Raw genomic sequence first — 24,092 nt, 5'->3', positions numbered from 1 at the left:
CTTGCTGATATGGAAGAACCCACTGTGTGTGAATACATTCAGTAAATAAAATCCATTAAACCACTAAGGCATTTAGGCCACTAGTCACTCAATGAATGGGATAATGGTGCTCTATCAGTTAGCAATATACAGTCTTTAAAAACATGTTCTATATCAAAATGTTGCTGTTTGTTTAATCTGAACTCGCGGGACTCACTCTGGCCATACTGACTGTACTGGTAGCCGGCAGCAGCCACAGCTGGGTCCATGCTGTAGCTGGTGGTGCTGTATGTGGAGGGGCAGTAGGACTGGGATGATGAAAGGCTGTCCACGGTCTTAATGGAGGCCTCAGCTGAACGCTGGCTGCAGCTGGCTGAGATGGTGTTGGATGGAGAGGAGTCCAAGGCACTGTGGAGTGGTGAGATGGAGAAGTCGTGTTGTGGCTGTGAGGATACACCGCTGGGGTTGCTCAGGATGCTCATCACCTGCAAACACAGAGGAGAAGATTGCTGTCAGCCAAGCCTTTTCTGTCTGACACTGGTACTGCGCAAAATATCCCTAAAGCCACTGGTCAGTTCACCATCAAATCTACTCTGAATATTCACGACAATCATTTTTGATCTTGGTGACAAGCTTCCCTTTAGTGTCAAAATGGCAACATTGCTCTGAAATGATCCGAGAATCATTTCCCAAGGTGATTAACTCTTTTGATCTTATGATCACATAGCTTTTTCTCAATCGCTACCCTCAGGTCACTTAACATTTTAGCCACACATCCAATCAAGATTTAAGAATAGGTCAAATGCACAGTTAATACTGTGGGCTGTAGGGATAATATTGGCTAATTTCTAAAGTCTAAAGATGGGGCAAGAAATGGACAGTCAGACTATCAGACAGGTTGGACACAAAGCATCTGTTACACAAACTAACCCCAAATTGCTCCCGTAGCTGTGCCTACAGTATGTGAATGTTAGTTACTGAATGGATGTGAATGGGTGAATGATGTCATGATAGTGTTAAAGAGCTTTGAGTGGTCAGAAGACTAGAAAAGCGCTTTACAAGTACAGGTCCATTTACCATCCATCAGGCGCTAAGGTTTCCAAAAGAAGTAAGTTCACCATGATACGTACCATGATATCATATTTGAGTGGTTTTCAGCTTGATATCTTCATATTGATATTGTAGTATTATGCAATAGTATCAATTGTCAATTTTGAATTGAATTACATTTCAAACTGAGAAAAACAGGATGTCAACATAATTAAGTTTTATTTGTATAGGATTTTTGTTATGCAAATTTGTAAATAAATATACAAACCATTAGAGAAAAACGTAGGCTGGACTACTCATACATTATGTCAATACCTAAGATAAAATTCTAATTCTGCTTCCCATGTGTGTGTCTTCCCAGTGTCTCCTGATTGTTCATTCCATTCACCTGGGCCCTATTTCTAAGTCGATCAAATGTCCTATTAGCCATCTTAAATTAACACAATGATTGACATCAGGCTATCCCGGTTTCTCAAAGGCTGATCCGCCCTCAAACCATCTCGTTAATTCGAGCCAGAAGTCAGTTTACAATATAATTGCGCGTGCACGTCCGACTTCAAAAGGGGGAAGTGTCGATCACAGAAAACATGATTTACTAACAGCACAAAGGCAAATCAACTCAAAGGAAGAGACTCTTTTTTCTCCGCTGAGGAGCAGGAGATGATCATGAACAAATATGAGGAATTCCAGACCATAATCATGGCAAAATCTAATCAATTCATTCACTTCACTCGCGCTTGAGAGGGGGCGTGGCTTATCTCCATGGAAACATTTATAACTTCCGCCATTCATCATGGATTAAAAAATAACCACTATTTCTGCTTTAGGGAGATTTCTGTTGTGGAAATCTAATGCCCTCGTGTTTGGGTTCATAACATTAATATCATATATATATATTTATACATAACATCACCCGTAGGCTCACACAGCTCGGTGACTCTGTCTCTCGGTCTAGATAAATGGATGAAAATCCACTTTATTCGCATCCATTCGTCTGTGCATTGACTTTCATGAATCTACTCGCAAAGCTTTTGGTGTGAACGCAGCATCAGTGTTGGGAAAATGTATCGGCTCATTTTTAGTGCCTCATTCTTTAAATGTGCCTGCTGGTAGTCGGTGTAATGACATGCATCATCCAATGAGATCTAACATAACTATCTCAACTCTTTCAGAACAAGTAGATAATATCTATGTGTATATTCCTGTATGTGGAGATGACCATATAGAACTTTTATTGCATTTACTCGGACATGGCCAGAGAACGTAATGAACACATCCATGAGTTCCACCAAAACCACGGCATACAGCGACTTTCCCGATGTTCTGCATCGCCGACACTGTAGAACAATGTACCACACTGTAGAACAATGTACCACACTGTAGAACAATGTACCACAATGTACCACACTGTAGAACAATGTACAACACTGTACAACAATATACCACACTGTACCACAATGTAGAACAATGTACCACAATGTACCACACTGTAGAACAATGTACAACACTGTACTACAATATACCACACTGTAGAACAATGTACCACAATGTACCACACTGTAGAACAATATACAACACTGTACAACAATGTACAACACTGTACAACAATATACCACAATGTACCACAATGTACAACACTGTACAACAATATACCACACTGTACCACAATGTAGAACAATGTACCACACTGTACAACAATATACCACACTGTACCACAATGTACCACAATGTACAACAATATACCACACTGTACCACAATGTACCACAATGTAGAACAATGTACCACAATGTACCACACTGTACAACAATGTAGAACAATGTACCACACTGTACAACAATATACCACACTGTACAACAATGTACAACACTGTACAACAATATACCACACAGTACCACAATGTAGAACAATGTACCACACTGTACAACAATGTACAACACTGTACAACACTATACCACACTGTACCACAATGTAGAACAATGTACCATAATGTACCACACTGTACAACAATGTACAACACTGTACAACAATATACCACACTGTACAACACTGTACCACAATGTACCACACTGTAGAACAATGTACAACACTGTACAACACTATACCACACTGTACCACAATGTAGAACAATGTACCACAATGTACCACACTGTACAACAATATACCACACTGTACCACAATGTAGAACAATGTACCACACTGTACAACAATGTACCACAATGTAGAACAATGTACCACAATGTACCACACTGTACAACAATATACCACACTGTACCACAATGTACCACAATGTAGAACAATGTACCACACTGTAGAACAATGTATCACATTGTACAACACTGTACAACAATGTACCACAAGGCTCTGCATACAGTCTGTGGGACAGTCAATGCCCGGCTGCGGCGTTTCGTGTTCAATGTAGGCTCCAGAAGGTCTTTAATAAATGAATCCTTGTGGGCAGAATCGATAGCGCTGGTACAGGAAGACGTCTTCACGTCATAAGAACTCTCTCCTATAAAACGTTAATATAACTAATATCACTCCTTCATCAATGAGGAAGTGAGCTGCCATGTCCTTCAGGGGGCGTGGCCAGATTATCCAGCTAGACTGAATGAGCCTGCGCTGGAGCAGGTTCACATTGTTGGATGTGTTGCTATGGTGATTTTTCCAAACTTGCTTTGAGGAACCGAAAACCCTGACTTGTGAATTATCCCGCTAAGTTAGCCAGGTACGCGAAATAGTGCCCTGCTTTCCATATGTTTGTCTCCTGATGTTGCACTTGCTACACTTGTGGTTACCCCTCATATATATACTCCCCTGCTTCCCCTTGTCATTTGCCAGATTGTCTTTGTCAACCTTGTGTACAGTACATGATTTATCCGGAAATGTTAATAGGGTGATTCATTCTTTCAACTTCTAAGAAGCAGCTGGTAGCAGTAAATGAAGGACTGTGAAATGTAAATGAATAAACGTGCATCCTTTCAGATGAATCAAAATGTCGGACAAAGAAGTTGCCTTTTATGTGATTTGAATGTCCTCAGCTGTTCTAATGAAGACTTGTTTTGTTTGTGCTCATGTCAGAGGAAACTCTCTTCTTTGTTAGTTCCTAAACTCAGTCTGCAGCCTACTGATAGCAGTACAACGTACAGATACTGTAGCCAGGAGCTAATGTTAGGGCTTCTTAAACTTTCCGCAAGCATTTCAGTGGCGTCAAAATATTTGCACAACAGCACACATTTTCTCAACATGAATAAGCTCAGTTTCAAATGTTGATATTTTTACAATCTGGGAAATATTTCTCTGGTTTTGACCATTCTTTTGGATATTATACCAGTTTTTGTCAAGTTTGTATATTGAAAGGCTCGATTGTTGTGCAATGAAGGTTTAATCTAAAAACATATATTGTGTGATTGATAATAATAATAAAGCTTATTTATACAACACATATCAAATTGAGCAGCAAAGTGTATTCACAGGGAGACATAAAAATAACAAAATATAGCATACAATGTAGATAGATGCACATTTCTATGTATAAATATCAACAAAAAGTTTTGAAATTAGTGTTTGGTAGATTATTTCTGTTGTAACGATGCTTCTTGGCAATATATTTTAAACTGTTGGAAAGCCTGTTTATTTCCCTTTCAAACGGTGGCCCATTTTTAAGGAACATGCATTTCTGGCATGAGCAGCACACCTGAGTGTGTGGGTTACAAGTGGGTTACATTACAAGTTTTCCAAATCTTCTCGACCAATGCCAAACAGCTTATTCTGCCATGACTGCCCTTCACCGTCAGGCCTGTTTGTGCTGGTGTTTGCAACACCTGCACTGGAACCTGAACATGTGGAGGAACCTTATGTTCAGTGATGAGTTCAGTTTCTGTCTACAGAAGATGGATCGTAAGATCAAAGTATGGAGAAGACGGGGAGAACGCTGTGCTGACTGCTCCCCCGATAGAGTGACACCTTTTGGTAGAGGCAGTGTGATGGTGTGGGGCGGCATCTCCATCACTGGAAAAATAAGGCTTGTTGGAGGCAATCTCAATGCAGAGAGATATCGAGATGAGATTCTGCAAACAGTGGCAATCCCATTTCTCCACAGACCGAACTCCATCCTCCAAAATGACAACGCTCGCCCCCACAGAGCGAGGTTTATCAGAGACACTACAGAATTTGGGTGTAGAGATAATGGAATGGCCTGTCAACAATCCTGACCTCAACCCAATAGAACACTTATGGGATCAGCTTCGTCATTCTAGAGTGACCAACACAACCACGGTGGCTGACTTGCGACAAATCATGCTTGGGCTGGTGACCAGCATGAGGAGGAGGTGCAAGGCTGTTGTGGTTCTGTTTGATAAATGAAAAAAAAAAATTGCCAATATGTCTTGTTTCTGCCTCGTTACTGATAGACTTCAATCATCCAATCCACATAACCAAACCAAACGAGAGTCAATAGCAACACTAGAATCAGCTGTTTGGCATTGGCCGAGAAGATTTGGCAAATCTTTAATGGGCGCAACCCACACACTCAGCTGTGCTGCTCATCCGACAAAATGCATGTTCCTTACAAATGGGGCACCATTTAAAAGGGAAATAAACAGGCTTTCCAAAGGTATACAATGTATTGCCAAGAAGCCATGTTACAACAGAGAAATAATCTACCAAACACTAATTGGAGATTGTAGACACAACCCCAAACTTTTTGTTCGATGTTTATATTTACAAACACATATTAAATCCGAACGGGATCTGTAAACTACAAGTAGCCTACATATCGGATCTAACAGGAATTAACTGTTTCTCTGACTGTGTATTCATTGAAGGAGGCTGAAAACTTTCCGACTTGCCCCTCAGTTTTTTGTCAATGACCCCTGCTACTGCCGTCTACTGTTGTCTACTTTCCAGGCGAGTCGGAGTTCCTCTTGAATGAGCCTAATGCCATGGTCATCAAGTTTGGTTGTGCCTGTATGGTTGATGCCATGTCACTTTGTCTTTAAGGGGAGAGATGTTTTGGTTTCAGTGAAACATAAATCAAATGCAACTCCACAAATGCATGCAAGCTCCAAGACCCCAGCACAACACAACTTGTCAGTTTGTAGCAGAAAGGGAGAATTAAAAGCACACCTTTCTCTCCCTGACATCAAGGTGGAGCCAAAGAGGGTTTAAATGAGCACTGTGAGCTAGGAACAATCAAGTAACAAAAACCAGCATGGAGATCAGAGAGAGGAGCGAGAGTGGCTGAAGGAGAAGAAGAAGGAAAAGTGTATGTAGGATTCAGTTTCAGTTTCTGTACCCTTTAGAAAAAGCTTGAAAAAGATGAAGTACGAAAGCAACGAGAGCAAGTAAGGAACGGAACCGGCTGAGTGCGACCACGTCATGGATACCCTGAGGGAGAAGTACAGATCCCGGTAGCAGGCTGTTCAGGAGCTACATGGAAAGTAAAGACCGGACGCTGCTTGGATGTCACAGAGGATCTCTTTCCCTGCATTAGATCCTCAAGATGAGTCCCTGCAAACCCTACTCTCCAGGCCTGCACTCTGTTGCACGCACGCACGCACGCAAGCACGCACGCACGCACGCACGCACGCACGCACGCACGCACGCACGCAAGCATGCACGCACGCACGCACGCACGCACGCACGCACGCACGCACGCACGCACGCACGCAAGCACGCACGCAAGCAAGCAAGCACGCCTACACCTACACTGAACTGGACTTTCCTAAACTACCACTCATGGAATTGAACTCTGAGTCGGATTGAACGGACCTACAAGCCCACCCTTCAATTCAGTTTATTTTGTATAGCCCAATATCACGAATTTGCCTCAGAATGCTTTAAAATCTGTACACATACAACATCCCTGACCTTTGACCTCACATCGAATCAGGAAAAACTCCCCAAAAATAACCAGGGAAAAAAGGGAAGAAACCTTCAGGAGAGCAACAGAGGAGGATCCCTCTCCCCGGATGGACAGATGAATAGATGTCATGTGTACAGAATGAACAGCATTACAGCCTATAAGCATATAGCAGCATATCTAGGGGCTGGACCAGGGCAAACCTGATTCAGCCCTAACTATAAGCACTATTAAAGAGGAAAGTCTTAAGTCTACTCTTAAATGAGGTGACTTCTTAGTTTTTGTGAGTACACGAGCTGCAGCATTCTGGATCAACTGGATGGACCTAAGAGACTTATTAGAGCAGCCTGATAATAAGGAGTTGCAGTAATCTAGTCTGGAAGTAACAAATGCGTGAACCAGCTTTTCTGCATCTTTTTGGGACAAGATTTTTTAAATGTTATGTAGATGAAAAAATGCAATCCTTGAGATTTGCTTCACATAAGAGTTAAAGGACAAACGCCGAGATTCTTTACAGTGGTGTTGGATGCCAGGGCAATGCCATCTAAAGAAACCACATCGCCAGATAATTGATCTCTGAGGTGTTCAGGGCCAGTAAAATAACTTCAGTTTTGTCTGAGTTTAACATCAGGAAGTTGCAGGTCATCCATGTTTTTATGTCTTTAAGACATTCTTGAATTTTAGCGAGCTAGTTGGTCTCCTCTGGTTTGATCGATAGATATAATTGAGTATCATCTGCATAACAATGAAAGTTTATGGAGTGTTTCCTGATAATATTGCCCAAAGGAAGCATATATAAGGTAAATACAATTGGTCCAAGCACAGAACCTAAGCACTAAGGTCTAATAATACAAGTACGGAGATGAGTCCTTTATCAGCACTAAGGTCTAATAATACAAGTACAGAGATGAGTCCTTTATCAGCACTAAGGTCTAACAAGACCAGTACAGAGATGAGTCCTTTATCAGCACTAAGGTCTAACAAGACCAGTACAGAGATGAGTCCTTTATCAGCACTAAGGTCTAACAAAACAAGTACAGAGATGAGTCCTTTATCTGATGCAATTAGGTCATGACTGAATTCCTCAAATAAACTATTCTGATGTAGAAAGTCACACAACTGATTTGCGACTACTTTCTCAAGGATCTTAGAGAGGAAGGGAAGGTTAGAGATCGGTCTGTAGTTAGCCAACACCTCTGGATTAAGAGTGGGCTTTTTTAGGAGAGGTTTAATTACAGCTACTTTGAAGGAATGTGGTACATGGCCTGTTAGCAAAGACACATTAACAATATCCAACAGAGAGGTGCCAATTAAAGGCAACATGTCTTTAAGCAGCCTCGTTGGGATGGGGTCCAAGAGACAGGTAGACGGTTTAGAAGTAGAAACCGTTGAGGACAATTGGTCTAGGTTGATGGGAGAAAATCCATCCAAATATACACCAGCCATTCCCAAGGCTACTCCTCCTGATGACAGATCGGCACTGGATGAGGGCAAGAGATCATCAATCTATATAATAGTTACTAGTCATTACTTCTGAGGTCTATTGGAATACACGGCTCCACAGAGCTGTGACTCTCTGTCAGCCTGGCTACAGTGCTAAAGAGAAACCTGGGGTTATTCTTATTTTCCTCTATTACTGATAGGCTGCTCTGGCATTACGGAGAGCCTTTTTATATGTTTTAAGACTATCTCGCCAAACTAAGCGTGATTCTTCCAGATTGGTGAAACGCCATATGCTTTTGTGAAGTTTGCTTAAGTTTGCGGGTCTGAGGGTTCTACCAGGGAGCAAACCTCCTTTGTCTCACTGTCTTTTTCTTAAGTGGGGCTATCGAGTCTAGTGTCATTCTCAGTGAGCCTGTAGCACTATCGACAATATGATCAATCTGGGACGGACTAAAGTTAGCACAGGAGTCCTCCGTCACATTGAGACGTGGTATTGAATCAAATGCAGAAGGAATCGCTTCTTTAAATTTAGCTACAGCACTGTCAGTTAGACTTCCCAACACATTTACACCCTCCTGCACATTCACACACCCCTCTGAACCCACTACATTTTATTTAGTTACTTTAATCAAGGACATTTAAGGCCATCTCAGGACTCCATTTGAGTTTCTCTTTTTGTTCATGGACAGTGGGCCGAAGACTGTATGGAGTCTATTCCAGAGTTCGTCTTTTGATTTGTCCAGTTGTATTTAAAACCGAGAAGACGGTAAAAGTGAATGAACATCTATTTCGTTTTGTGTATTTTTATGAAACGTGTGCCTTTTGTAGTGGAGGGATTAGCAGGCTAGCCAGGTTCACCCTCTAACCGTTCCGGTAGCATCCACTTAAATTGACAGTTTAGAGGTTACCTTATTAACTTCTTCTCCTGTCTGGCGCCCAGCGCCTACCTTTTAATTGTTTGAAGGGAATCCTACGCTACAAGTTGAACGCCTCTGCAGTTTAGAAATAAGTGCAACATGTGTTTGAATTATCGGTTCCAGTTCAAACATTTTACATTTGAGGGTAGTTCTGGGGTGGCCAATCATTACATTTCATTTAGCTGACTCTTTTATCCAAAGTCATAGATAAGCAGGCACGTGCACAGATGGACCCCTAATGGTGCTCAAGCACCTGTCCTTTTGCCCTGGATGAGAAAAGTGCCCCTTCTGCTGGCTATTTTTTCTTCATTCATCAGTATTTAAGAATAAAAATGACTCTCTCTGTCATCAATTCCCCCCAAATGTGTTTTGATATATGATGGGGCATTTATTTGAGTTCTTGTGAGAATTTCGCCCTGACATGCTCCGCGGCGCTCGTCGCGCCCCTCCCTCCTCCTCCTCCACTTAGTGCTCATGCAGTGCTGAGCACCACGCCAAACGGGTGCAGCCTACTTCTTCTCTGACCCGCAGCATCAGACAAACAGGTAATGATGGTGTTTGTGCAATCCCCCGACGTTGTTTGGTGATAAATTAGCGCAGCTGAAAACACTACGTCGCAACTGGTCCGACGTTTCCTAAAAAAATTAACTAACAAAAAAACTAACAAAATCCATGATTTCAAAGCCTTGTCCAGCTGTTTACTGACGTTTGTCATGTTTAATGTAGAGAGAGATCGAGAGAAATACAGGCAGGCATCTTCTTTGTGTTGTTGTAGAAATGCCGTTTAGACAGGGTTTGCAACATTGATACAACAACAGGCCAGGAGCTGGAGAATACTGTAGTCTCCCTTCTACAGAAGAATGGTCTGGAGCTGAACAACATGTATGGCCAGGGCTACGATGGAGCAGCCAACATGAGTGTACAAAGGTCTTCAAGCCAGAATACGCACACCCAATGAGAAGGCCGTCTATGTGCACTGCAAAGCACACTGCCTGGACTTGGTCCTGGTGGAAGCCTCAAAGTCAAATAAGCACTTTGTGACCTTCAACCTCATGGAGAAGCTGTATGCCTTTTGCAGTGGTTTCTCATGCTGCTTTAGTTAGATTGCAGCAGTCACTGCATCCAGAGGGACACATTGTGGAGCTCAAGAGGCTGTCAGATATCCATTGGGCTTGCAGGGAACAAGCATTGAAGGCCCTTCAGAGAAATCTGGAAGCGATAATGATGCTCCTCAGTGAGATCTGTGAAAGAAATCCACCTGACCTGGCCCTAGGGGATGCAAAAATGTACAAAAATGCGATTAACTTCGCATTTATCCTCTGCATGGATATCACCACCCCAGCATTTGAAGTCACTGCTCTTGCATCAAACGCTCTGTAAGAAGAAAGCCTGGACCACTCCACAGCCCACAAGCTAATTGGTGGTGTAATTCACACAATACAAGCATTGAGATCTGAGGAGAAGTTTGCAGAGATATTTCAAGGTGCGTCAGAGAAGGCAGAGGCTCTCAACATTCCTTTACCTACTGTTGTGCCTGGTCAGGAGAGGAAACAGAAAGTGCCAGTGCGTTTCCAACACAGCACAACTGTATCGCAAGTGAGTTATGAGATTGACTCGGTGGAGTCATACTACAGGAAGAATGTGTACCACACATTTATTGATACCTTGACTGCGGAGCTCAACAGGAGATTTCATTGGAGCATCACTGGAAGTCCAACTGGCACAATCATACAGTCCTTCCACTCTCTAACAGTGTGTGCCAACTGGACAAGCACCCCAAATCCAGAGGCAGAGGAAGCTGTCCATGTTCTTTGTGACTTCTATGAGGTAAATGAGCACCAGCTGAAGACGGAGGTAAAGGTGTTCCACTCCAGCTTTCCTTCGAAGAACCTACAAGAAATCCTTGTCATGGTGGAGGAGAACACTGGCCAGCTCATCTTTCCAACATCTGTGAAGATGGTAAGGATCTATGCAACACTGCCAGTGACAACAGCGTCAGTGGAAAGATCCTTTTCAAAACTGAAAATAATAAAGAACAGGCTCAGGAGTCTCTGTGGGGAAGAAAGATTCTCTGACCTTCTCCTGCTTGCCATTGAGCAAGACATCGAAATAAATCAAAGTGAAGTAATACAAATCTTCCAAGAGATGGCACCAAGGAGGATGCTCCTGTGAAGATCCTTTAATGTATCCAGAGCAGAGTTTTGATAAGTTTTAAGTTAGAATATTTTTTGATTACATTTGGTTATTCAATATGGCCTTGTTTTGTCTGTTTTTGCCTGTTATTCAATTTGATGATTTGAGTTAGCAAAACTAAATATAAGTTGAAACTATCCTACTGTTTTTTATTCATTTACTATTTTTAATTTCATAAATAATTTTGCCGATGGGTGCATTTTTTTTGGTTCGAGCACCTGCCCCCCAAAATGTCTGTGCACGTGCCCGACGATAAGTAAATTCAAACATGAGTAAAAACTCGAGAAATTGTACTCAAGAAAGTACAATTTCTTCAAGAAATACAAAATACAAAATGCTATAAGTGCTACTCTATTGCTAAACTTTTAATATTTAATATTAAGTTATTTTATATTTATTCATGGTATAGTCGGAAAAGATGTGTTTTTCATTTGCGGCGGAAGATGTAGAGGCTTTCTGCTAACAGCAAAGTCTTTTTTCTGCTAACAGCAAAGATGTTGTTGTGTGTTTAGCTTGCAGTGATGGAGCTACAAGCCGATTGGCAGAAGCCAATGAACGTGCTGGGGTGTAAGGTTAGACCATGTCCTGGATGTAGGTCCTGGACCCGATCTTAAACATCCGCCTTGATTACTAATCGACTTCTAGTGGTTAATTTAACATGGATAATGGATTACAGGCGTTGCTAATTGAGTTGTCTCTGCTAGCAGCTGCTGTGCAGCTCAATTCGGCATTTTATAATTCGACCCATAATTTAGTACAACTTTGATTTGTAACTGATCATTTTTAAAGCAAAATTGACGTGTTAGTGAGAGATAAAGAGCCTTGTAATGAAATGTGAAAAATAAAACTTGTTTATTTTCACTAAATGTGTCTATTTTAGTGTGTATGGGAAATATAGAGGAAGAGCTTAAGTATCAAACAAGCCCTTTTACCAAAGGAAGCACAAAGGTACCACTCCATTGTAACTAAGCAATCAATCTGCTTCCTGTTTACACCACCACGCACATCCCCAGTGTATGTAAATGGTCATGTGATACGCGTGTTACTGTTACTGTAGATGGAGACTATTTCTAAACGTATTAGTGTGGATGTAGCCTTAGCCATGTGTGATTTCAGAAACATTGAGATGTGAAACAATTAATTTACCATAGTGAAACATAGACATGCCAGAGTTAATAAAGTAATGAGAACACTAGATCTGCTAAGGATCAGGTGAGTGATAAATACCTCTCTTAAAATGAGGTCAGAGTGTATCACCACAGAAATTATAGACTTTAACATATTTAAATATACTCACCTGACAAATTAACCAAATAAAAAAGCTATTAAAATAAAAATGTATACATTTGCACTTAAGTGATGCATTTAAAAAAATAGACTAAAAGTGTATTTAATTTTAATTGTATTAATTTCAGAGATAAAGTTCAGCCCACAGAGCATAAGAAGATGGGCCAGGCACCTGTCGTAATACAACAGCTGGCCAATCAAAGTTCCTGCTTCGGACTTCAATCAGTGTCTAGGCAGTACACAGTTTACACATTTGGCTTTAATTACACATTAAAGAAAGCTGTCTAAAAAAACTAAAAGCCCTTAACCCCCAAAGCCCTCTATTTATTTTGCAATTACATTACGGAATTCTTTGAGTTGTAAAATGTGACATATAGAATTGTTGTGAAGTAATAATAGCTTTTCCTTTTTCAATGTATTGTCTTATTGTAATTGTAAAAATGAATCGTGCTTTTCTAGTCTTCTGACAACTGAAAGCTCTCCTTTTACACCCCAGCCTATTTTTGTAGGATTCTGCTCGAAAAACATATCTCCTCTACCACAGGGGCTATTTGAATAATGTTGGTGTTATAATAAAGTAAACACTTGTGAGAATACTCCAGATGTGTAAATATCAGCCTATATGTTACTGGTTAAGATTAAATGAAGATGGCACACAGCATAAATTAAAAGAATTACAGGTTTGCCTTGTAAAAACCACTTATTATAATTATCTCTTTGGAATGATGCAGCTAGTAGTTTTTTTTTCCTCAGCATTATAGCACAATATATGAACAGTATCTCTGCAAAGGTTGACTTTGAAAAAGTGAAGCAGAACAGAATTAGAGCCTAGTTAGTAAAGACAGTTTAGGCAAGGTTTACAAAATGGGCATTTGGGCACATTTGGCACCATCTGTGCCATTTGAGTTTTCTCATGTACCAGACTATATATATCTCACTTTTATATTACTAATGGGGTTCAATACATGCAAATACAGCATACAAAAAATTGTATTAGTAATTTTAAAAAAAAATTGGGGGAAATTTGCACACTGTAATGTGATGAAGCGATTTGTTTCATATGCGATCAGCTTTTGCTATTTTACTGTTCTTTTGCTTGTGTCTCTGTGGGGGTTGGGTGTAGAGGATTTTTTTTGTGTGGACTCCTCTTGCATTTTGGTCATTAGCTTTTTCTGCTAGGACGTAGCTACGGGTCGCTAGGCCCGGAAAACTGGACGGTTTAATTGATTTTTACTATTGTGTGAGTTGTGTTTGGAGCATTTGAAAACGGTTTACTAATTATTGTAGCTTACGTTTTGCTGTTTAATTCGATGTGAAACATCATATTATTTTATCATTATCTTTATGGTTTTACCTGAAAACCTAGAGTCTCCTAATTCTGACCCTTATTTGGGGGCTGTGAGGTGTAAAAGGTTAACACTACATGACATCATTCACCCATTAACACTGATGGGAGGAGCTACCATGCAAGGTGCCACCTGTCCATCAGGACTAACTAACATTCATACACTGATGGGAGGAGCTACCATGCAAGGTACCACCTGTCCATCAGGACTAACTAACATTCATACACTGATGGGAGGAGCTAACATGCAAGGTACCACCTGTCCATCAGGACTAACTAACATTCACACACTGATGGGAGGAGCTACCATGCAAGGTACCACCTGTCCATCAGGACTAACTAACATTCATACATTGATGGGAGGAGCTACCATGGAAGGTGCCACCTGTCCATCAGGACTAACTAACATTCATACACTGATGGGAGGAGCTACCATGCAAGGTACCACCTGTCCATCAGGACTAACTAACATTCATACACATTCATATACCGCAGGAACAGTCAGACTTCATATTGTTGCACTGAGGGAATTAGTGCTGCGGAAATGTATCAATACATTACCATTACCTCTGATTTTACCTGGGCTTTTGTTTGAATATTACAGCGCCATTAACTATATTATAACCGTAACAACTTATATTTTATTTGCGCTTTTAAACTGTTATTGACTATTGTTGCTTTAGACGATATTGTAGTCAGTTCTCAAAATGATCAGACTCAAACACTGCTGCAAAATGTTTCACTGCATGCCTCTATTTCAGTAACGGCTCATACACATTTTACAGTCCATCATTACATCCAATATAGGCCATTTCCTAACAGTGTGTAGCTAAAGGCTCCCACTCCAGCGAGGCCTTGAACTCCTTCTCACTAACAACACCCTCTGCATTTCTCCCCTGCACCACCTTCCAAACTTAATGGTGACCTTTGTTGATGTCTGGCCAACAGGATGGGGTTGAGTCAGAAGATGGAAGCAGACAGAAGCTGTTTCCTCAAGCAGCAGGAAGCCCATTGAGGGATGTCAGGTCAAACAGCCGCTGACAGTGTTATCATCAGCCCCTCCTCACCATAATGATATTTAAATAAACAGAGATGAGGCTCTCCGCTGGAGGCAGAGTGCTGCTGCAAAGAGGAAACAGCTGGGTCCTGAATGCATTGTAGGGAGATGACATGAACAGTTCTACAGGTAGACAGTGCAGTATGAATATATGTCTGTTGTGTGGAGAATACTCGCTTTGAAATATCTTTACCTTGTCGTAGCACGGTATATAATAGTACAACTGTAAAATAAATCTCTAAGCTCAGGAAACACGGCCTGATGTTACCAGCTTTGTTCCATTTAGTGAAGCTTGTTTTGCCCATTAAACCTTTACCTTACTTTGTTTAATCTGTCAATCTGATTGCAACTCCTTTTTTCTCACACTTTTTTCACTTGAATGTTCAAGTAACACACACCCTCAATCAACGCAGTAATTATTCACTGTGGCCATGGTACAACTGATCACGTAATTAAAACAGCAGATGTGAGTTTCAGGTTGTGCGCTCCAGCCAGTCAACGCCTCCATCTCAACCGAACCACGGGAACTAAAGGGGCTTAACACTTTTCTACCCACTCTTTCAGTCAGACGGCACCCTGGGCTCTTATACCTCTTTAGTCTCCACTGAGGGAGGAGGAAAAGGAGAGAGAACACTCTTGAGTGGTAAATAAAGAAAAATATATATCCTACAAACATTCCATCAGTGGGTATGATTTAAATTTCTCAGCTTTTCTGGCAGCTTTCTTGAGTAGGTCTTGTCTTTTTATTTATTTATTTACTATAAAGCTCCTTGCTTCGCTTCTTGCCAAACTGAAGCAGCATCTGTTTTTCAGGCGATTTCTAATTAACATCAACCCCCCCTCTGCCCCCACTTTATTCCTCAATATGGGAATGATGTAAATATATGTGCTCATCCTTTTTGATTTGTTGACATGGGAGCGTGCCAGTTGACAGCGTGCCCAGTCAAAGGGCTTAGTATTGCACATTTTAATAGCAGCTGAGACTAATATTAGGCACCACACTCGTTGACATTCAGGTGCAAAAAGCTGTGTGAACACATTGAACTGGGGGGCTGCAGGAGGAAGGGCAAAGGAATATGGGGTCTGTGTATCCTCTCTCTGCTCAGGCTTCTTGAGTATAATTCAAGACATTTCCTCATTTAAAAATAGGTTGTTATTAATGCTAATAGCAGTATATGTGATAGTGGTGCAGTGTGAAGGGGACGCATGGAGGGTGTGTGTGTGTGTGTGTGTGTGGTGGGGAGGTGGGGGGGGTTGAAGAGGCCCCCCACCTCCCCACCCTGCCTCCTTATCTCAGGCCGACAGTTGTCAGGAATCACGGGCAGAGGCCTGAGTTAGCGAGGCAGGCAGGCCTGGGGATATGGATCAAAGAGACAGAGCTGGAGAACCAAAGCAGCTCTGATCCCCCAACACTGAAACCCACTCTGTTCTATCCTTACTCGCCTGCCCGCCCGCCCGCCCTCTCTCTCTCTCTCTCTCTCTCTGAGATCAAATAGCGAGCCAGAGAGCTCCACCATTCCAAAGCGAGCTAAATCTTCCTCTCACAACAAACCGGAGAAGAAATTAGACCACGAGAGGAGAAAAGTGTTCTTCTTTACAGTGTGATGTGTTGGGGTCACTGTGGGAAGTAACAGTTTCATCTTCATTGGCAAGTCACTAAGTTGTCTGACCTGACACGAAAGGATTAGTGGTCCAGCAAACTGACTCTCATTGAAGAAACTCCTTCCCACTCAGAGGGCTCTGAAGCAAAGTACATTCATGAGAATTTGTCAAAAAGTATGGCTAAAAAAATAAATAAAAGCTTTATTTGTTCGGGGTAGAGGGGGGTTGTAACCACTCTGATGGGGAAGCTGTGAAAAGGGTTTCTATTTACAGGGATGGAATATCATACTGTCATTTTGTCTTTCTGTCAATAAGACTTGGAATTGGCTGCACACTCCATCTCCACATGAAAGTCAGCCTCTAATTCTTTCCCATTCAATTTGAGAGGAGGAGGTGCAGAAATGGCTTCTGTGAATTACATTTACAAATGCAATATAGCTGCTTCAAATTGAATTATTGCCTGTCAGACGTACGGCATATGGTCTTCCTGTAATTTTGAAGTGCGATCTTAGAAAATTCATCCGACATTGTTATCTCATGTAAATGGCAGGAGCGTGATGAAAGGGTCAATGGCAGTGGACCCATAATGGAAAAGCTTCAGCTGAGACTCATTCAGAATAGACGCAGCAGCATTCACTGAAGATGCAATTCATGTCATGAATGAATACTACTTCAAATCAAATGAATTTACTGGAGCTGTTTTGACTTGAATTGGATGGGATTCCTTGCAGAGCCAACTCATATGTCGCTGTCGTAACATATAACAGTGGATCGTAAAAACAGTCTTGCCTTAAGCTCATAAAAATACCTGACATCTGTACAGGATGATCTCACCATTTAAAAGTCAGATTTTTCAGCAAGAAATTAGAAACTGCATCATATGATGAATGGTAATAAGATCGTATAACATTTTAGTAGTTAGTATAGTTTCATTTAGAGCAGCCACATTTTAATGTCGTCAAATATGATGTTTTCAAAGTTATAGACGCCATCTTTTCCTTTCACTTCACCTTCTCAGCCTGACATCGTGGCAGGTTATTCACACTAATCAACATTATTCTGCTGCATTTTACTTCTCCCAATGGTGCAATATAACATATATATCTGTGTATACATATAAATATATATATATATATATATATATATATATATATATATATATACATGTGTATATATACATGTATGTGTGTGTATATATGTATATGTATATATATATATATGTGTGTATATATATATATATACAATAAATAAATATAAATATACATATGTATACATATATATGTGTGTCTGTATATGTGTGTATATATATATATATGTTTCTATATATATACACACAAATATATATGTCTGTGTATATATATATATATATATATATATATACAAACATATATATATATATATACATATGTATATATATATACACATATATTTATGTATATGTATACACACACTTATATATATATACGTACATATGCATATGTGTTATATATATACTGTGTCTACAGTGAATGAATGTAAGATGATTGTAAGTCGCTTTGGATAAAAGCGTCAGCTAAATTACATGTAAAGTAATGTAACATACATATGTGTGTGTGTGTGTGTGTATATACATATATATATATACAAAGCCTTGATTGGTGATGCACCTTCATATCTTAAGGAGCTTGTAGTACCATATTTCCCCACTAGAGAGCTGCTCACTAAATGCGGGGCTACTCGTGGTTCCTAGAGTCCTAAAAAGTAGGATTGGAGCCAGAGCCTTCAGTTATCAAGCTCCTCTTTCATGGAACCAGCTTCCACTTTCAGTCCGGGAGGCAGACACAGTCACCTCATTTAAGAATAGACTTAAGACTTTCCTCTTTAATAGTGCTTATAGTTAGGGCTGAATCAGGTTTGCCCTCCTTCTGTTTCATGGATTGTGGAGGTCCATTCATACATTGTCATAATCATGTAATGTTTTCATGTAATGCTGTATAATATATTATATAGTTATATATGTATGTATATATATATACATATATACATATATATATATATATATATATATATACATATATACACATATATATACATATATATATATATATATATACACACATATATATATACACATATATATGTATATATATACTTAGGTTTGAATCAGTGACAACGATGATTTGTGTATTGTGTCTTTGTCTCTTTGTGTCTTATGTCTTTGTGTCTTGTGTCTTTGTCTCTTTGTGTCTTAGTGTCTTGTGTCTTGTGTCTTGTGTCTTTGTCTCTTTGTGTCTTGTGTCTTTGTGTCTTGTGTCTTTGTGTCTTGTGTCTTTGTGTCTTGTGTCTTGTGTCTTTGTGTCTTTGTGTCTTGTATCTTTGTGTCTTTGTGTCTTGTGTTTTGTGTCTTTGTGTCTTGTGTCTTTATGTGTCTTGTGTCTTTGTGTCTTTGTGTCTTGTGTCTTTGTGTCTTGTGTCTTGTGTCTTTGTGTTTTTGTGTCTTTGTGTCTTTGTGTCTTGTGTTTTGTGTTTTGTGTCTTTGTGTCTTGTGTCTTTGTGTCTTTGTGTCTTGTGTCTTTGTGTCTTTGTGTCTTGTGTCTTTGTGTCTTGTGTCTTTGTGTTTTTGTGTCTTTGTGTCTTTGTGTCTTGTGTTTTGTGTCTTTGTGTCTTGTGTCTTTGTGTCTTTGTGTCTTGTGTCTTTGTGTCTTTGTGTCTTGTGTCTTTGTGTCTTGTGTCTTTGTGTTTTTGAGTCTTTGTGTCTTTGTGTCTTGTGTTTTGTGTCTTTGTGTCTTGTGTCTTTGTGTCTTTGTGTCTTGTGTCTTTGTGTCTTGTGTCTTGTGTCTTTGTGTCTTGTGTCTTTGTGTTTTTGTGTCTTTGTGTCTTTGTGTCTTGTGTTTTGTGTCTTTGTGTCTTGTATCTTTGTGTCTTTGTGTCTTGTGTTTTGTGTTTTGTGTCTTTGTGTCTTGTATCTTTGTGTCGTTGTGTCTTGTGTCTTTGTGTCTTGTGTCTTTGTGTCTTGTGTCTTTGTGTCTTTGTGTCTTGTGTCTTGTGTCTTTGTGTCTTGTATCTTTGTGTCTTTGTGTCTTTGTGTCTTGTGTCGTTGTGTCTTGTGTCTTGTGTCTTTGTGTCTTTGTGTCTTTGTGTCTTGTGTCTTGTGTCTTGTGTCTTTGTGTCTTGTGTCTTTGTGTCTTTGTGTCTTGTGTCTTGTGTCTTTGTGTCTTGTATCTTTGTGTCTTTGTGTCTTGTGTTTTATGTCTTTGTGTCTTGTGTCTTTGTGTCTTGTGTCTTGTGTCTTGTGTCTTTGTGTCTTGTGTCTTTATGTGTCTTGTGTCTTTGTGTCTTTGTGTCTTGTGTCTTTGTGTCTTTGTGTCTTGTGTCTTGTGTCTTTGTGTTTTTGTGTTTTTGTGTCTTTGTGTCTTGTGTCTTTGTGTCTTTGTGTCTTGTGTCTTGTGTCTTCGTGTCTTTGTGTCTTTGTGTCTTGTGTCGTTGTGTCTTGTGTCTTGTGTCTTTGTGTCTTTGTGTCTTTGTGTCTTGTGTCTTGTGTATTGTGTCTTTGTGTCTTGTGTCTTTGTGTCTTTGTGTCTTGTGTCTTGTGTCTTTGTGTCTTGTATCTTTGTGTCTTTGTGTCTTGTGTTTTATGTCTTTGTGTCTTGTGTCTTTGTGTCTTGTGTCTTGTGTCTTGTGTCTTTGTGTCTTTGTGTCTTGTGTCTTTGTGTCTTGTGTCTTGTGTCTTTGTGTCTTGTGTCTTTGTGTCTTTGTGTATTGTGTCTTGTGTCTTTGTGTCTTGTATCTTTGTGTCTTGTGTTTTGTGTCTTGTGTCTTTATGTGTCTTGTGTCTTTGTGTCTTTGTGTCTTTGTGTCTTGTGTCTTTGTGTCTTGTGTCTTTGTGTCTTTGTGTCTTTGTGTTTTTGTGTCTTTGTGTCTTTGTGTCTTTGTGTCTTGTGTCTTTGTGTCTTTGTGTCTTGTGTCTTGTGTTTTGTGTCTTTGTGTCTTGTGTCTTTGTGTCTTGTGTCTTTGTGTCTTTGTGTCTTGTGTCTTTGTGTCTTGTGTCTTTGTGTTTTTGAGTCTTTGTGTCTTTGTGTCTTGTGTTTTGTGTCTTTGTGTCTTGTGTCTTTGTGTCTTGTGTCTTTGTGTCTTGTGTCTTGTGTCTTTGTGTCTTGTGTCTTTGTGTTTTTGTGTCTTTGTGTCTTTGTGTCTTTGTGTCTTGTGTTTTGTGTCTTTGTGTCTTGTATCTTTGTGTCTTTGTGTCTTGTGTCTTTGTGTCTTGTGTCTTTGTGTCTTGTGTCTTTGTGTCTTTGTGTCTTGTGTCTTGTGTCTTTGTGTCTTGTATCTTTGTGTCTTTGTGTCTTGTGTTTTGTGTCTTTGTGTCTTGTGTCTTTATGTGTCTTGTGTCTTTGTGTCTTTGTGTCTTTGTGTCTTGTGTCTTTGTGTCTTTGTGTCTTGTGTCTTGTGTCTTTGTGTTTTTGTGTTTTTGTGTCTTTGTGTCTTGTGTCTTTGTGTCTTTGTGTCTTGTGTCTTGTGTCTTCGTGTCTTTGTGTCTTTGTGTCTTGTGTCGTTGTGTCTTGTGTCTTGTGTCTTTGTGTCTTTGTGTCTTGTGTCTTGTGTCTTGTGTCTTTGTGTCTTGTGTCTTTGTGTCTTTGTGTCTTGTGTCTTTGTGTCTTGTATCTTTGTGTCTTTGTGTCTTGTGTTTTATGTCTTTGTGTCTTGTGTCTTTGTGTCTTGTGTCTTGTGTCTTGTGTCTTTGTGTCTTTGTGTCTTGTGTCTTTGTGTCTTGTGTCTTGTGTCTTTGTGTCTTGTGTCTTTGTGTCTTTGTGTATTGTGTCTTGTGTCTTTGTGTCTTGTATCTTTGTGTCTTGTATCTTTGTGTCTTGTGTTTTGTGTCTTTGTGTCTTGTGTCTTTATGTGTCTTGTGTCTTTGTGTCTTTGTGTCTTGTGTCTTTGTGTCTTGTGTCTTTGTGTCTTTGTGTCTTGTGTCTTTGTGTCTTGTGTCTTTGTGTCTTTGTGTCTTGTGTTTTGTGTTTTTGTGTCTTGTGTCTTTGTGTCTTGTGTCTTCGTGTCTTTGTGTCTTGTGTCGTTGTGTCTTTGTGTCTTGTGTCTTTGTGTCTTTGTGTCTTTGTGTCTTGTGTCTTTGTGTCTTGTGTCTTGTGTCTTTGTGTCTTGTGTCTTTGTGTCTTTGTGTCTTGTGTCTTGTGTCTTTGTGTCTTGTGTCTTTGTGTCTTTGTGTCTTGTGTCTTCGTGTCTTTGTGTCTTTGTGTCTTGTGTCGTTGTGTCTTGTGTCTTGTGTCTTTGTGTCTTTGTGTCTTTGTGTCTTGTGTCTTGTGTCTTGTGTCTTTGTGTCTTTGTGTCTTGTATCTTTGTGTCTTTGTGTCTTGTGTCTTGTGTCTTTATGTGTCTTGTGTCTTTGTGTCTTTGTGTCTTTGTGTCTTGTGTCTTGTGTCTTTGTGTTTTTGTGTCTTTGTGTCTTTGTGTCTTGTGTTTTGTGTTTTGTGTCTTTGTGTCTTGTGTCTTTGTGTCTTTGTGTCTTGTGTCTTTGTGTCTTTGTGTCTTGTGTCTTTGTGTCTTTGTGTATTGTGTCTTGTGTCTTTGTGTCTTGTATCTTTGTGTCTTGTGTTTTGTGTCTTTGTGTCTTGTGTCTTTATGTGTCTTGTGTCTTTGTGTCTTTGTGTCTTTGTGTCTTGTGTCTTTGTGTCTTTGTGTCTTTGTGTCTTGTGTCTTGTGTCTTTGTGTTTTTGTGTCTTTGTGTCTTTGTGTCTTGTGTCTTTGTGTCTTTGTGTCTTGTGTTTTGTGTCTTTGTGTCTTGTGTCTTTGTGTCTTGTGTCTTGTGTCTTCGTGTCTTTGTGTCTTGTGTCGTTGTGTCTTGTGTCTTGTGTCTTTGTGTCTTTGTGTCTTTGTGTCTTGTGTCTTTGTGTCTTGTGTCTTTGTGTCTTTGTGTCTTGTGTCTTGTGTCTTTGTGTCTTGTGTCTTTGTGTCTTTGTGTCTTGTGTCTTCGTGTCTTTGTGTCTTTGTGTCTTGTGTCGTTGTGTCTTGTGTCTTGTGTCTTTGTGTCTTTGTGTCTTTGTGTCTTGTGTCTTGTGTCTTGTGTCTTTGTGTCTTTGTGTCTTGTATCTTTGTGTCTTTGTGTCTTGTGTTTTGTGTCTTTGTGTCTTGTGTCTTTATGTGTCTTGTGTCTTTGTGTCTTTGTGTCTTTGTGTCTTGTGTCTTTGTGTTTTTGTGTCTTTGTGTCTTTGTGTCTTGTGTTTTGTGTTTTGTGTCTTTGTGTCTTGTGTCTTTGTGTCTTTGTGTCTTGTGTCTTTGTGTCTTTGTGTCTTGTGTCTTTGTGTCTTGTGTCTTTGTGTTTTTGTGTCTTTGTGTCTTTGTGTCTTGTGTCTTGTGTCTTTGTGTCTTGTGTCTTTGTGTCTTTGTGTCTTGTGTCTTTGTGTCTTGTGTCTTGTGTCTTTGTGTCTTTGTGTCTTGTGTTTTGTGTCTTTGTGTCTTGTGTCTTTGTGTCTTTGTGTCTTGTGTCTTTGTATCTTTGTGTCTTTTGTCTTGTGTCTTGTGTCTTTGTGTCTTGTGTTTTGTGTCTTTGTGTCTTGTGTCTTTGTGTCTTTGTGGCTTGTGTCTTCGTGTCTTTGTGTCTTTGTGTCTTGTGTCTTTGTGTCTTTGTGTCTTTGTGTTTTGTGTCTTTGTGTCTTGTGTCTTTGTGTCTTGTGTCTTTGTATCTTTGTGTCTTGTGTCTTGTGTCTTTGTGTCTTTGTGTCTTTGTGTCTTTGTGTCTTGTGTTTTGTGTCTTTGTGTCTTGTGTCTTTGTGTCTTTGTGTCTTTGTGTCTTTGTGTCTTGTGTTTTGTGTCTTTGTGTCTTGTGTCTTTGTGTCTTTGTGTCGTGTGTCTTTGTGTCTTGTGTCGCCCGATTCGGGGAGACAAAGAGGCTAAATGGGAGCATATTTCCCGCTGCAGTGGCTTTGCACATAGGATGACAAGGATGTCTGTCTTGTCCCTGTTAAGTTGGAGGAAGTTGTGGGACATCCAATGTTTAAAAATAGCTTTACTTAATGTCAAATCATTGGCATTTTAATCATTGACATGATATGGGATTTTAAGGACTACACCAATGACACAATGACCATTTCGTAAAACTAATCTACTATTTTTAAATTCAGACCTCGCAACCAGGTTTGCTATGGTGGAGAATTAGTCAATTCTAAGCTAAATCATGCAGCAACTTACTGTTGGATCATATTTCATAGGCTAACTTGTACAAGAAGCATGCACACAACACAGCATTTTATGTTGTTTATGCTTTTTATTTGGGGGATTTTTCCTCACAAATTGTTTTTATCCACACAATGTCATCTATCCAAACTGATTTTAAGGCAATCAAAAGATATATTTTGTATAAGACATTA

The 24,092-nt window shown here is 40.0% G+C and overlaps 1 protein-coding gene across 2 annotated transcripts in view; it reads right to left on the bottom strand.

Moving 5' to 3' along the window:
* Window positions 1–24,092, bottom strand: part of LOC117733321 (paired box protein Pax-7-like) — a 56,610-nt gene that overhangs the window by 3,559 nt on the left and 28,959 nt on the right. For both annotated transcript variants that reach the window (XM_034536873.1, XM_034536874.1), the window contains exon 8: window positions 197–464. In XM_034536873.1, coding sequence (XP_034392764.1) covers window positions 197–464 — 268 coding nt within the window. The remainder of the gene's footprint in view (window positions 1–196; window positions 465–24,092) is intronic.

This window comes from Cyclopterus lumpus, chromosome 7 (assembly GCF_009769545.1).
Source record: "Cyclopterus lumpus isolate fCycLum1 chromosome 7, fCycLum1.pri, whole genome shotgun sequence".
Classification (NCBI taxonomy): domain Eukaryota; kingdom Metazoa; phylum Chordata; class Actinopteri; order Perciformes; family Cyclopteridae; genus Cyclopterus; species Cyclopterus lumpus.
The sequence above is the reverse complement of the archived record's forward strand: the minus strand, read 5'-3'. Positions and strand labels throughout refer to the sequence as shown.